At 40.5% G+C, this 13297-nt stretch overlaps 1 protein-coding gene across 1 annotated transcript in view; it reads right to left on the bottom strand.

The window, feature by feature from the left end:
- The window catches only part of EEA1 (early endosome antigen 1), a 74416-nt gene that overhangs the window by 2136 nt on the left and 58983 nt on the right, over window positions 1-13297 (bottom strand). Inside the window, exons 21-27 of the mRNA XM_084272740.1 lie at window positions 12704-12898; window positions 11714-11896; window positions 5511-5696; window positions 4955-5086; window positions 2749-2934; window positions 2217-2455; window positions 675-795 (exon numbers count right to left, since the gene is read on the bottom strand). Coding sequence (XP_084128866.1) covers window positions 675-795; window positions 2217-2455; window positions 2749-2934; window positions 4955-5086; window positions 5511-5696; window positions 11714-11896; window positions 12704-12898 — 1242 coding nt within the window. The remainder of the gene's footprint in view (window positions 1-674; window positions 796-2216; window positions 2456-2748; window positions 2935-4954; window positions 5087-5510; window positions 5697-11713; window positions 11897-12703; window positions 12899-13297) is intronic.

Below are 13297 nucleotides of genomic sequence, written 5' to 3'. Positions count from 1 at the left end.
TAACGATAGTTTACTGGGATAGCAGAAAAATAGATATAACAATAATAATAATAACAAGAACAACAACAGGACTTTATAGCAAAATATATGAAACTGGTGATACACAAAGCAGTTTCTCACCAAACTGCACAACTCAGGTCATACAGCTCAGAGACGTCCCAAAAACAGGACCGTCCACAAAACTGCATGTTCTGGGGCTGCCGCCTCCTCCCCACACCAGCCCCCCTTTATGCTGAGCATGACATAATCGGCATGGAATACTCCCTTTGGCCAGTTTGGGTCACCTGTCCTGGCTGTGTCCCCTCCCTTCTCATTAGCCAGGCAGTATGAATAACCGAACAGTTCTTGACTGCTTGGCAACAACTAGAAACCTCAGGGTGTTACCAGCACCGCTCTCATCCTAACTCCCAAACACAGCATTCCACCCCCTGCTAGAAAAGACATTAACTCCACCCTAGCAAAAACCAGGAGAGGTGAGACAAATCTTCCGAGGAATTAAAGCTATGAGCAGATTTAAGAACCCACAGACAGCAGCACAGCCTGTGTATACCACATGCATAACACCTTAATCACACTGGAACAGCAACCCACCACCAACCTAACACAACCCTGAGGTTCTCCTAAGTTCCCTCTCAGAGAATCACGGGTTTAATTGCTTCAAGTTCAGTTGATACCTGCAAGGACTGGTTTTCTCGGCCAAGTTCCTGCATTGCTGCAGTAGTGTTGTCCAGCTTCTTCTTCATTTCTACAAGTTTGGCTTGAAGCTTTTCAATTTCTCCCTCGCTTTTTATACACCTGAGGAAAAATAGTACATAGGTCGGCTCAGAGCACATGAAGCAATGTACCCTGCCTCCTTTGGGCAGGTTGTCAGGTCTAAGAAGCTACTCTCCATAAAATCCAGCCAAAAAAATACCCTTTTCTGTGAAGTGTGAAAAGTTCTTGGATGCCTCAACTGGAAAAATGTTCTGTTGTAACAATCAGTTTAGGATTATCTGGCATAGCTCCCAAATACCCGTGGCTTATTAATACCTGGAGTTTCTCCCAAACCTAGGGACAGTCCATCAACAGCAAGCCCCAATAAGTACCCCTGTGCAACAGGACTCTTGTCACAAACCAGCCACAGCAGATCAGATCACATAACGGAGCAGAAAAGAAACCTTTTTCTTTTAGCAAGGCCACCTCCCATCAGCTGAATTTCAGTTAACTGCTGAAAGCCAAATTTCAAAGGCTGTTTTTCTGCCAAGCTGTAAACGGCTACTGGATGAGTTCGGCACAGTGCGGCAAGGGATTGCCAAAGAAAAAGGATCTCATCTGAATTGATCCCATCCTTTCTCAAGGTCTACTGTTTAAAAAGCCAAGTCTGACAGTATTGGAGAAAGTTTTCCATTCTGCCTTCACCAAGCATGTCAGAAAAAAAGGGGTGAAGAAAGTATCCTGTCTCACAGGCATTTCTTCTACGCTGTGTAATGGCTGCTTTCAGGTAACTCCGGCTGCTTTGCGTGTCTCCTGCCACCTGAAGGACAGACACTCTGATTAGCTAAGCCTTAAACATACTGTAGGGACAACAGCAGAACTGGGGAAGAGACAACTGTAGGCTTTCAGAAGGAAGAAAACTCTTTTGTGAACCTTAGCCTATCTAATCCAATTACAAATTTGATCTCCTAACATCGAGCAGCGGGCATACCTAGAAGTCCCTAAGCAAACCCTGTGTTACTGGAGGCACTCAGGAGTTTCTTCCAGGCTTCTGCATGGCCAGTGCATCTACACCTACTCTGAATCAAGGCAGGGGAGCTACAGCATGATGGAGAAGGTTAGTTAACTCAGGTAACAGAAGTTCCCTCTGCTTGGCCTTGCAACATTCATAAAAGAGATTAGAACACACCTCAAAGTTCAGAGGAGCCCAAAATGTATTTCAAAGGCACAGAGCTGTGGCATCGGTGATAAGTAAGGTCCTGATAAGCCTACCTGCCTACTACAGACGGTCTGCCTGTCAAAGCTCAGAGAGAGCAGTTTGTTCCCAACACCACTTGCTGTGCTGTGGACAGCTTTGGCAGGGATGAGACGGTTGCGCTCTGGAAACCATACCCACAGCCCAGGCACTAGGATCAAACAGGGATTTAAATAACAGAGAACCCTGAAACAACTGAAACAAGTTCTCAGTGCGAGGCCATGCCTTTCCCAAACTGCACTTCCACACTGCCAGGACCACAGCTCACCTCTCCAGCAATGCTCTTCTCTCATCCTGATTATTCTGCACCGTTGCTTCCAAGACAGCAATGTCTCCACGTAAATCATCCGTCTGCTTCTCCAGCTCGCTCACTCGCCTCTGACTGCTTTGCCACTCTTTCTTCATGGTAGCCAGGTTTTCATTCAGAGCTGTCACCTGCATGGTGAGCTTGGTCTCCTTTTCCTCATGTTTCCGGCTTTCTTCTTCTTTCTCTTTTTTCTCTGTTTGCTAAGAAAACAATGGAACAATGAAAAACAACCTTCCAAGTATTCTTTCCCTATTCCCTACATTTAACCAAGGCAAAGAATTTACTGTCCTAGAATCAAACAAACCCTACTAAACAAAGCTGTCATCCCACTGAATTTTCCTGTATTATTAAATGCCTCATAGATTTCTGACCTTGCCATCCAGAAATTAATGTAATATAAAACTAATGTCAACGATTTGCTTCCTCTCTGTCCCTGAAAAAATCCAAAAGTGTCTTCACGAAACAACAGTCTTATAGTCTCTAACATACTAACCAGTTGAGCTTCAATTTCAGCACATTCTTTCTTCAGTTCCTCTTCTCTCTTTTTCAGCTGATCTCTGACAGCTTGATGTGTTTTTTTTTCCTGTTCCAGAGCTGAATTCATATTATCTATTTTGCCCTGAAGTTCTAATTTCTGTTGAATCAATAGCTGTTTTGCATCCTTGAGATTTGACACCTCCTGTTAGGAGACAGAGCTCAAAGTTAAAGTAGCAATATCAACAACTGATTTAATTTGAGAACTGCTATAATTCTTTCCAAGGGGAGGAGAGCAATAGTTTTACTTTTATCACTGGAAGAAAAGATGGTTTTATAGCAGAAAGTATCAGTGATTTTCATGATCAAAGATTTAAAACTTATACCTCTATTATGAACAACATTCAATTTAAAAACTGAATTTAATGTATGTTTCTGATAAAGTAGTAGAAGCTCTGTTGGATGATTTCCCACGTCCACTGTTATTTTTTAAATCTGTTCTAAAATTTGCTTCACACTGTAATCTGGTTGTAATAATGATGTTCAAAGCTTTGTAATGACAATGTAAAAAGCAAACATGGGTTGAAGAAAGGTAGTTTCTATTAATTGCAAATGTATAACTAACTAACCTGTGTTTAAGCAAGTAGGATCACAGAATCACAAGGTTGGAAAACACCTTTAAGATCATCAAGTCCAACTGTTCCTGTCCTACGCTAAATACTGTCCTAAGCACCTCATCTACCCTTTTCTTAAAACACATCCAGGGAAGGTGACTCAACCCCCTCCCTGGGCAGCCTGTTCCAGGCCCCGACAACTCTTTCAAAGAATGATACATTTAGATTAAAGTATTGGTTTTACTTGGTCTTTGATGGTAAGCCGTAAAAAATCCTGAAATAGAATAATTAGTTACATTTACAGGAAAAATCTTAAAATGACACAGCTCAGTGTGAAGTTACCAAGAGGGGTTGCCAGTTTTCTGTAACTCAAAATTTCCTACCCAAGTTAAAGCCAAACCAGAGAGAACATCCTGAGGATGGAGGGATGCCCTAGAGATGCTATTTATCCATTGCTTTGGCTGGGGGGTTGGACCCGATGATCTCTCGAGGTCCCTTCCAACCCTTATGATTCTGTGTGATTCCCTGGTAGGAGATGGGAAACAGAGTTTATGCTTTTAAGAGACAATTTCTGGTTTAGTTTGATTGCTTGTATGGAGATGGAGGGATGAACGTCAAGCTGCCACCAGTATCCACACGTGTATCTACTTCCTTTTTCCTGTTATTTATTCTTCTTCAGAACAGAGGTTTCAGGAATGACGAGAATTATAACAACCTTTCTTCAAAATCCAAGAAAGTACTGGGCATAGATTGCTTGACAGAAACCAAGTGCAGGCTTCTATCTAGAAATAAGAGACCATTTTCTAAACAAAAGGACATCTGAAATAATATATCACATTACTTTCTTTTTATTAGCCTATAGGGACTGTACCCTCACTTATACTCCTGCTGCAACTGAAACCCTGTGTGCTCAGCAGATGCAAATACAGCTCCTAATAGCACAAAACCCACAGACTTCAGCATTTTAGGAGCATTTGCTTCTACACAGACTAAAAATTTAAATGCACAGAATGTGGTGAGAAATAGTTTGCTTTACTGAAGACTAAAAATTATTTAATTGAAGCCTCCAAACATCTACCCTTTGGAGACCTAATTTGAGTGTTATGATTTTGGAAAAGAGTCTTTTATGAGGCTCCTGACATTGTTTCTTCACCAAGTGTGACTTTTTAAGACATTTTAGAAACCACAGCACATCAAGGGAGTTTCAATTCTACCACACACCCTTGAGAAGTACCAGATGTGCCTAAGAATATCTGGGAAACTTCACATTCGTGACGCTTTTAGACATTTTTCTGCACTTCAGAGTAGTCAAGCAAGGGTACGCTTAGTGAAACAGAAAAAAAGCTAGGCCATACAACCCATCTTGAAGTTAAGACAAGTTATGTGGTCCACCAGGCCAAGAACACTGGGCACTGGTGTTCCAGGACTATCACTGATCAAGTCAACATTGCTCAGGAACCTCAACAAAATCTCTGCTTTTGTTCCCTCACCTGTAATATTGATATTTACAGCAACCATGTTTGTAAAGCCCTTCCAGATAAGAAATATGTGCCTACTCAGTAGACTTTATCAAATAACTAACCACATGATGACCAGTTTGTCTCAACATACCTTCTCAAATTCTTGCTTGCAGGCTCTAAGCTCTTCACCCAGCCTGGTACTTTCTTTTTCAAGTCTACTCCTTATTTCCTGGAGCTCTGTTGTTTTACATTTTTCATTAGCCAAGTCTTTTTCTTTCAAAATCTTGAAGAGAGATAAAAAGTGCTAGAAAAGTTACTTCTTCCAAGTTCACAATATTAAAAAAATCCAAACCAAACACAAAACAACAAAAAAACCCCATCCAGAGCACAAAAGCTACTTGTAGGCTTTGTATTTCAGAAGAAACAGCTGTGGCATATCTCTATCACAGATCATAGTGCAAACAATTAGCAGCATGTTGGCACTTCAACATTTTAAACTAATAATGCTTTTTCACTTCTAGCCACTTAGAACAAATGAACAGCCTATTGCAAACCAAATTCACTTCAAACTTCTGTTAGAAGTCTTTGCACCAGTTTCTGCCTCTGCCACACACTAGAGCAGTGCTATGCCCCCTAAAAGCCCCTTGTTTGGAGATGTAACAGAAATTAATAACAGGTACCTGCATGGGGTGGACAGAGGCACTTACCCTGTCATTCTGAAGGTCCTGTAACATTTTGGTCTTCTCACCCAGCTGCTGCTCCTTCTTTGATGCATCCTGCTCCAGTGTAGACTTTGCTTTCTTCAGTTCCTGAATCTGCTGATTACTGCTTGCAATTCGATTTCTGCTGGAAACTAATTCTTCTTGAGCCAGGGCAAGTTTTTCTTCTGTGGACTAATTACAAAGAGAGCTCTGCAAATCATCTGTTAGTAGAAGAGTTTCAGATACTCAAGAATCACTTCTTCATTTTCCATATGGAAAAACTGTTATCTGGCAGCTTCAAATGTTGGCAAAGAATAGTTACAGAAACTTGTAGGTTACAAGGTTACCCCAAGTAAAAAGAAACTACCCTAGTACCATTTGCAGCAGCAGTACCTTACTGTACCTTACTGCAGCTTGTATCCTTCCACAGAGAAAAGGGCAGAGAATGAAAGGTGAATGATCAAAAGAGAATTAACTAGATTTTGCTCACACAGATTTATTTTAATCTCTGAGCAAATCAACTGCTCTATAACTCTGGACAGCAGTTACTTAAGAGGAAGTGAAGTTATACTGTGAAAATTTTAGGTCATTCTATGCCATATTTTACAAATGATTCCATGAAGCTAGTGCTATGACAGTCCTGAAATATTTGCAAAATTTAAGCTTCCACTCAAAATCTACTACAACTTATATTTTAATTTGCCTCCAACTTACACCAGTACCTTGAAAAAGAATGTGGATTTATCGCTCCACATCAGGTCTCAAAAACCCAAGAAACAAACCAAAACTTGAACCCCAGGCTCATTCTATTTGATCACAGCAAAGTCAGACTTTGGGGTTGTTCTCATGTTACTGTTCCAGGGGTTATTCTTATTAAAGCTCTCAGTTTAGGCAAAGACTAGCTCCACTTAGGAACCGGTTCTTCCACAAAGAAACAATGAGAAAGAAAAATACTCATCTGCCACTATGCCAAAATATTGGTATTTTATGGATATTTTAGATGCTGAGATACAGAATGTGAGGTGAGGAGACTTGTTATTCATGATAAATGTATTACTTTCAGTGCACCAGCAGGGACTTAAATTCTTTAAGATTAGACTAAATTTTTGAGGCTTTTGCTTAAATCCTAATCAAACCTCTTGTTGAAGGCTACTGATTTTAAAAGGAACAACTTTGACTTCATGTAGTTACTCATATGCTTCACTGTTGATTTAAAAACAAGTTGGTTTCTGATGCTTCCTAATACTTTAAACAATGTTTAAACAATGTTTAAAGCATTTTTCCTGTAGAGTCAGGCTTAGTTGGAAACACCAATGATGGCACAGTGCTGATTCAATAGCATTTTCAGTAGCTCTGAAAAAACTCACTGGCTTTTAAAATTAATTTGCAGACAAATTGCTTGATTTGCTTCCGACCTATTAAGAGTGTGCTACCTAACTCATCAGTTCTGTTAACTCAGAAAATGTTTTAAGCAAAATAGGACATGAGTTTGTGATTTCAAGCTTGCAGCAATTCAAGTCTTTTAGAAAGCAAAATTATCTCTCTCTGCTCCACTGTGGGCAGTGTCGTATCCTATTTTCATAACAATGAGAAAGGATGGGAAGGGTGGCATCCTCAGAGAACATCTTCATGGGAAAACCCAGTAGTCTCTGCAGTCTTAGAAAGAAGTGTAAGGAAGACACGGCTTTTGTTCAGATTCATTTCCAGTAGGAGAAATGTGCTTACATCCAATTTTTTTAGCAGAGGATGATGAAATCTGGCTATGAAGTAAATAGTGACAGCCAAATTAAAAGCCACACCTAGGTGACATTCCTCTCTCAATGCCTCCACCCCTGCCAAGTGTCTGCACTGGACAGGTTATCTTACTGTGTCTGTAACTAGGCTAAGTCCATGTAAACATTCTTTTAAGGGGAGATGGTATTCGGCACACTCTGCACTGTACAACACACAGATTTCCCCACAATTCAGCAGTTTCTAATATAAGAGACTTTAATTTTGCATACAGTTTATCAGACTATAGCTTACATCCACAAGCACCTCTCAGCTGTGCTGTGATGAACAACACTGCTACCTACCTTAATTAGGAAACCGCTCGATACAGTAAATGAACTTTCTATTTATGCCTTTTTTTCTGCTTTGCTCAATAATCCCATGCAGCACCCTTCCAAAATGAGCAGAAATCTTCTGGCACATGGTTAAATGTTCCAGTTGTTATCCTTGCTCCTGGCTTAGTCTCCAGTGAGACTGTAATTCAGCCTGATGGTTTTGTACTGTTGACGAGCTCTTGTCCTTAGCATCAAATCACCTCTTAAAAGATCTGATGCCATTTACCTTATTTATGTATCCTTCAGTTTTACACCTCAGTGTGATAGGTGTTCTCCCAACAAGATACCCACAATCATCAGACTGCTCTTTAAGATGACAGCTGACACTGAATGCATGGACAATGTACATACAGAACAAAAGAAGGAGATCTGTAGTTATTTTTTGTAAAGATAAACAGATCTTAGGATGACTAGTGTAGAGTTTAAGTCAATAAATAAAAGAAGGTATCACAGCCTGATTCAGTACCCGTTGGGCTGTTACAGTGCAAATAACAGTGCCAACAACAGAAACTAGCTGAGTGTTAGGACCTGGATTAATTCCACCCAAGTGAGGTGCACATGTGAGCATTTTAGTCTTTGTGTCTCATCTTCTCCACTCTCTGGCCCACAAGGAGAGACATGAAATTATTCACAGATGCTAACCTGATCTCTCTTCACTCCCCAAGAAGAAGGATTAGACTGACTGCAGGCAATTTAGGCTTTCAACTTAATAGACCTGAGGTCTGGCAGCATGAACATTGTCCCAGAACATCTACTGATGAGGCACTGACAGCGATGCCAACATTGGAGGCAAAGAAACATTCTTTAGAGAACACAGAGGAAACCAGGACCGACTACAAAAAGCACAAATGCCAAGACTGAAGGATACTTGGCAGAGCTCAGGAAAGCAGGATTCACACAAAATGTTCTTGCACTAACTCAAAATCAAGGCAAAAGTAACAGTTCTATATTTTATTCATTTTTACATTTAACATTGCCTTTTCCCCCAAAAAAACCCACATTAGATATTTCTGCATGTGTATATATATAAAAATATTGGTGTATTATATATAAACATATACACACTTGTATATACATTTTTTTGTTATATATGTTTTTATGTCATCAAAACCCAAGTGCCTGTAAAAGCACTCCAATTCTGCCCAATTTCTTTTTCCTGTCACAGAGACAAAAAGTTACAAGTTTAGTTATTGTTATAGATGGCACATTTTTAAAAGAGAAAAAAACCCACTCCAGTAAATTTGCAGCAAATGGCATCCACAAAATTATACCTACATTCCCACTTCCAAATTTATCACAACACTTCTCACTTTTCCTCTGCTGACACTTAACCAAGTTTGCATCTGACTACAGCTACATAGCCAGGGTTTTCTGTCCCTGAATGAAACCCTGGGATTTTAAGGGGGTTTTTCATTCTCAAGCTATACTGACAGCACTCCAGAGAGGAACCACCTGCTCTGCGTCTCTCCCTCATGCAATACTGGATCTCCTCCTGCGAAACTTCACTGAAGCGTTTGCTCCCTTCCCACTCGCACCCCAACTTCCCAGGCAGCGATCCCAGGAGTGACGTTCTACGTACATGCCAGAAGATGGAGCTCTGTGTACGGTCCAAACTCCTGCCACCCCCTCCCAGGAACCAGACCTACCACCCAACTAGCGTCACCCATACGCCTGAAACCTCAGCCTCTCCAGTAGCGTGGTGCTACACCATGTGGGAATATTTAAGCTTGCCCTTGCAATATTTTTAACTAAAGAAAACCTAGCATTGCTAGGGTCTCATGATATTGCCTGGAGAAGCCAATCCTGGGCAATGATGGACTTCAAACTGTGCGGACTCAATACAGCTGTGAAGGCAGTTTGCATCTCTACAGCAAATCCTGCATTGAAAGAAACCAAACCTCACCTTACATACAAGTTTTTATAACTTCTACAACTGCCTACTACGAAGATTAAGACCAATTTGAACTTCAGCTCACCCACCAGCTCTGGTTCCAAACTTTAACCAAAATCCATTGCTCTGGATCAAATTATCTCCTATTATTAATTAATTCCCCTAAGGCCAAACATAATCCAGATAACTGATGTTGAATTGGACTGTGAAACTCTACCACACAGTTCTTCTGACTTGAGTGGTACTTTGAAGTTCAGCTCTCAAGACCAACATACGCTGCTGAGGCTTTTTGAATGTGCTTTTTCCTTGGTGGTCTTCTAAGTTACCACAGCTTCTTTAGGGTAACATTGCAATGAGGCAACACATCCAGGATTAAAGATCTGCTCCTCACCTTTACCCTCTTCTACATTTTACAGAAAAAAGTGGCAGCAAGCAGATCCCACTAATCCTAATTAATGGTTTGAATTTTTTTATCTTTTTCTGTTTTTAACTGAGCAAACAGCCTTCAAGTTGGTACATCACTGGAGTACTGAGGACCCCAACCTTCCTCAGGTTCTCCAGACTCCACAGAGCCTTACATAATAAATCATTACCTAGCTGCTCATCTTGAAAATCTTGTTTTCCCATTGCCATCACCTTATTTTACCTTTTTGCACAGATGTTCCCTCTCTCCCTTTCTACTGCCGCCATTCAGGTTTAGAAGCCTACTGCCCTATTTTATACCTGCCAGAACTAGAGGTCATCAAGCTGGTTATATACTTATTCAGAGCTATTTTTGCAAGAAGTGATACTTAAATGACAGATATACCCAAAATGCAGTTACTGAGCACATCCAATGCCTTTACAGGTCACTGCATTACCCACTGTTAATCTAACTGCAGTGCAGGAAAGCCACTCACAGAGGTACATGTACTATATTAACTAGCCATAAGAAAGGGCATCTTTAAACCACTGCTGCTTGTTAGTTGTGCCAAAGCCCTTCACAACCGAACACAGAGATTCAACCAAGCTGCACTGAAAGTAAGGCTTCTGTAACCTGCAGGGAAATGTGGCAGGTAGTCTAATGCAATTAGAGTACAATTAATAAAATTCCAATGGCCTATATGCAAAGGAGCTATTTCTCATTTTTCTTAAGATATAACTCTGAATCTGGAGTTTGGCCTGGAGTTTGGCTCACAGCTCTCATGGGACTACCTGAAACGGCCACAGGACCTTTAACAACAGCTGTGGGACTGAAAGGCTGGGACAAGTTAAAGGGAGCTCTGAAATCTAAGCAGTCACCAATGTCTCCCTGTATAAATAACAAAGCAGAGAAAGCCAACATGTAAATCAGATCAGATATCTGTCCTTCCCAAGTGATTATTTCTCTCCAAAAAATTCAGAAGAGCTTAAAACAAGAGCTTTCTCTCTCTGTGCCAGACAGACACAGAAAAAGCTGGAGTGGGATTCATCAGAAGTGAAAGGAGCCAAGGCTCCACATCTTAAGAGCGGACAACCAGTCTCTGTCGTACTGTATGTCCTGGGACTAACTGGAGCATTGGTTTAGTACTGGCATGAAGGAGGGGGCCAGAAAAAAAAGGACAAAAACCACCTTTGCAGATTGACTCAACTCCCAGCAGTTGTCAGCTCTTTGAATAATACCAAATCATATACATTCAGCACAGAAATAGCAAAAATTTCAAAAAGTTCAGACACCTGTATTCCAGGCAGGACCCCAAACCTACTGTTTCTGTTAGTCTGACGCCACTGGAAGTCTACAATCAGCCAGGAAGAGGTGGAGGATCCAAGGACACGGGAAAAGACTGACAACTAAACTTCTAGTTAAACCATTTAGAAGACACAGTTTACTCACATGCTGGCTGAGACTTTACCCTAATTAGCAATGCTATTTCAATTAGTTGAAAGCTACAATATGCAACAAGAAAAAGCAACACAAAAAATTAACTCTTAGAAGAACATGAAAATCAATCATCTTTCACTTTGCTCCCACACCTCAGATTGCTGCTGCACAAATGGAAGAGTAGTTCAAGAAAGGTGGAAAATTAGTTTCAGGATGTCCTTTGTCCCAGGGGAAGGGACTGAACTGCACTAAATTATATATATATCAGAAGTGCATTTGCCCCCTATACAGTTCTTGCACTGTTTCTTGGTCATCAAACTGGATATATACAGATCTACTAAGTCACATATGATATTAAAACTACTCTAAGTACCTTAAGGTCTTGCCTGGTTGCCAGCAGCTCAGACTCTTTCCCATAAAGGTCCAGCTGCAGCTTCTCCATGTTTTCCTTATGTTTTTCATGGGTCTTCTGTAAGTCAGCTAGCTTGACTTTCTCCGCTTTAAGCTCCTGTGCTGACAAAACAGACTGCTGCTGCAATTTATTCTCCAGTTCTGCCTGAAACATAAGCACAGGGAGTTTCAATTAAACTTACAGAGGGTAAAGTAAGCTTAACCATTTAAATAAACTGCTTTCCTACTGCAAAGACACATATGACATAGCAGTTCAGTAACCCAATGTTTATGTTTTACAGCAATACTTTGTAACTAATTTAACAACAAGATTTAACTCATGTCAAAAACTAAGTGAAACACATTAAGACCAAACATGAAAAATCTAAATGATATTTCCAAGTCCTAAAGTTTCCACAGACCGACTAAAGCACAAATATGATCATGTAGCATAGGGCAGCCAAAGCTGGAGCACCATTTAACAGTCCATGGCACACAGCACAACATTCCCTGATATTGTAAGACATTTGAACTCTGTCCGTTATGGTTTATGAGTTTCATACTGTCACTCTGATAAATTCTGTTGGTATAATAAGAAAAGACTTGATTTAAAACTGCCATGGACTTTCCAAAACACAGCAGAGTTGTCTAAACTATTCTCAGAAAAAATCTACTGCTTTACAAGAAAATGGCAGCTCTTGCCTCATAGCATGCTCCTGAAGCAAAATAAACACATTCAACCTAGCCATTATTATCACTTTACTGAAACTCATTTCCTACAGAATCCGTTTTTCAGCATTAATTCTTTCACTTTATTGTTGTTGTTGTTGAAATTGTTCCAACCTCCAGCAGCATTTGAAGACTTTCTTCCCACATCCTGACCTTACCATTTCCAGCAACACTACAGCAAACAGCTGTTTATCACAAAGATATAAATTTAAATTAATGTTCTTAAAGAAGAGGCCACTCTTACCTTTTCTAAAAGAGACGTTTTTAATTCAGCTTGCAGTGTCTCACTATGTTTTTTCTTCTGCTCAAAAGATTCCTTTACCTCTCTCAGCTTTCCCTGGAGATGTTGCTCACTCTTTTCTTTCTCTTTCAGGAGACCCTGAGTTTCCAGTACTTGTGCTCGTGCTGAATCAAGTTCTATCGACAACTGCTTAGAAATCTATATTCAAAAATATTAAATAACTGTATATAATTTTAATTTAAATCACCATTTGTACATCATTTTGTGAAACTGCCTGTTGAACCATGTGGATGATAAGTGACATAGTTCAAAAAGCAGACAGACACTTTCCCACATGAAAAACTGGTCAAATCTCTTTAAAGCTGAAGATACAGACTCAGGAAAACAGCTCCCAAAAGACTGCTAGAAGCTAGGGGGAATCCCTTCATTTCTGTGTCCAGTTCTGGGCTACTGTGTCCAGTTCTGGGCTCCTCACCATAAGAAGGACATCAAGGTCCTCGAGCGAGTCCAGAGAAGGGCAACCAGGCTGGTGAAGGGGCTGGAGGGCAAATCCTACAAGGAGCAGCTGAGGGAGCTGGGGTTGTTTAGCCTGGTGAA

The sequence above is a fragment of the Gallinula chloropus genome, assembly GCF_964237585.1.
Source record: "Gallinula chloropus genome assembly, chromosome: 1".
Classification (NCBI taxonomy): Eukaryota; Metazoa; Chordata; class Aves; order Gruiformes; family Rallidae; genus Gallinula; species Gallinula chloropus.
Note: the sequence above shows the minus strand (reverse complement) of the source record. Positions and strands in the feature narration are given on the sequence as shown.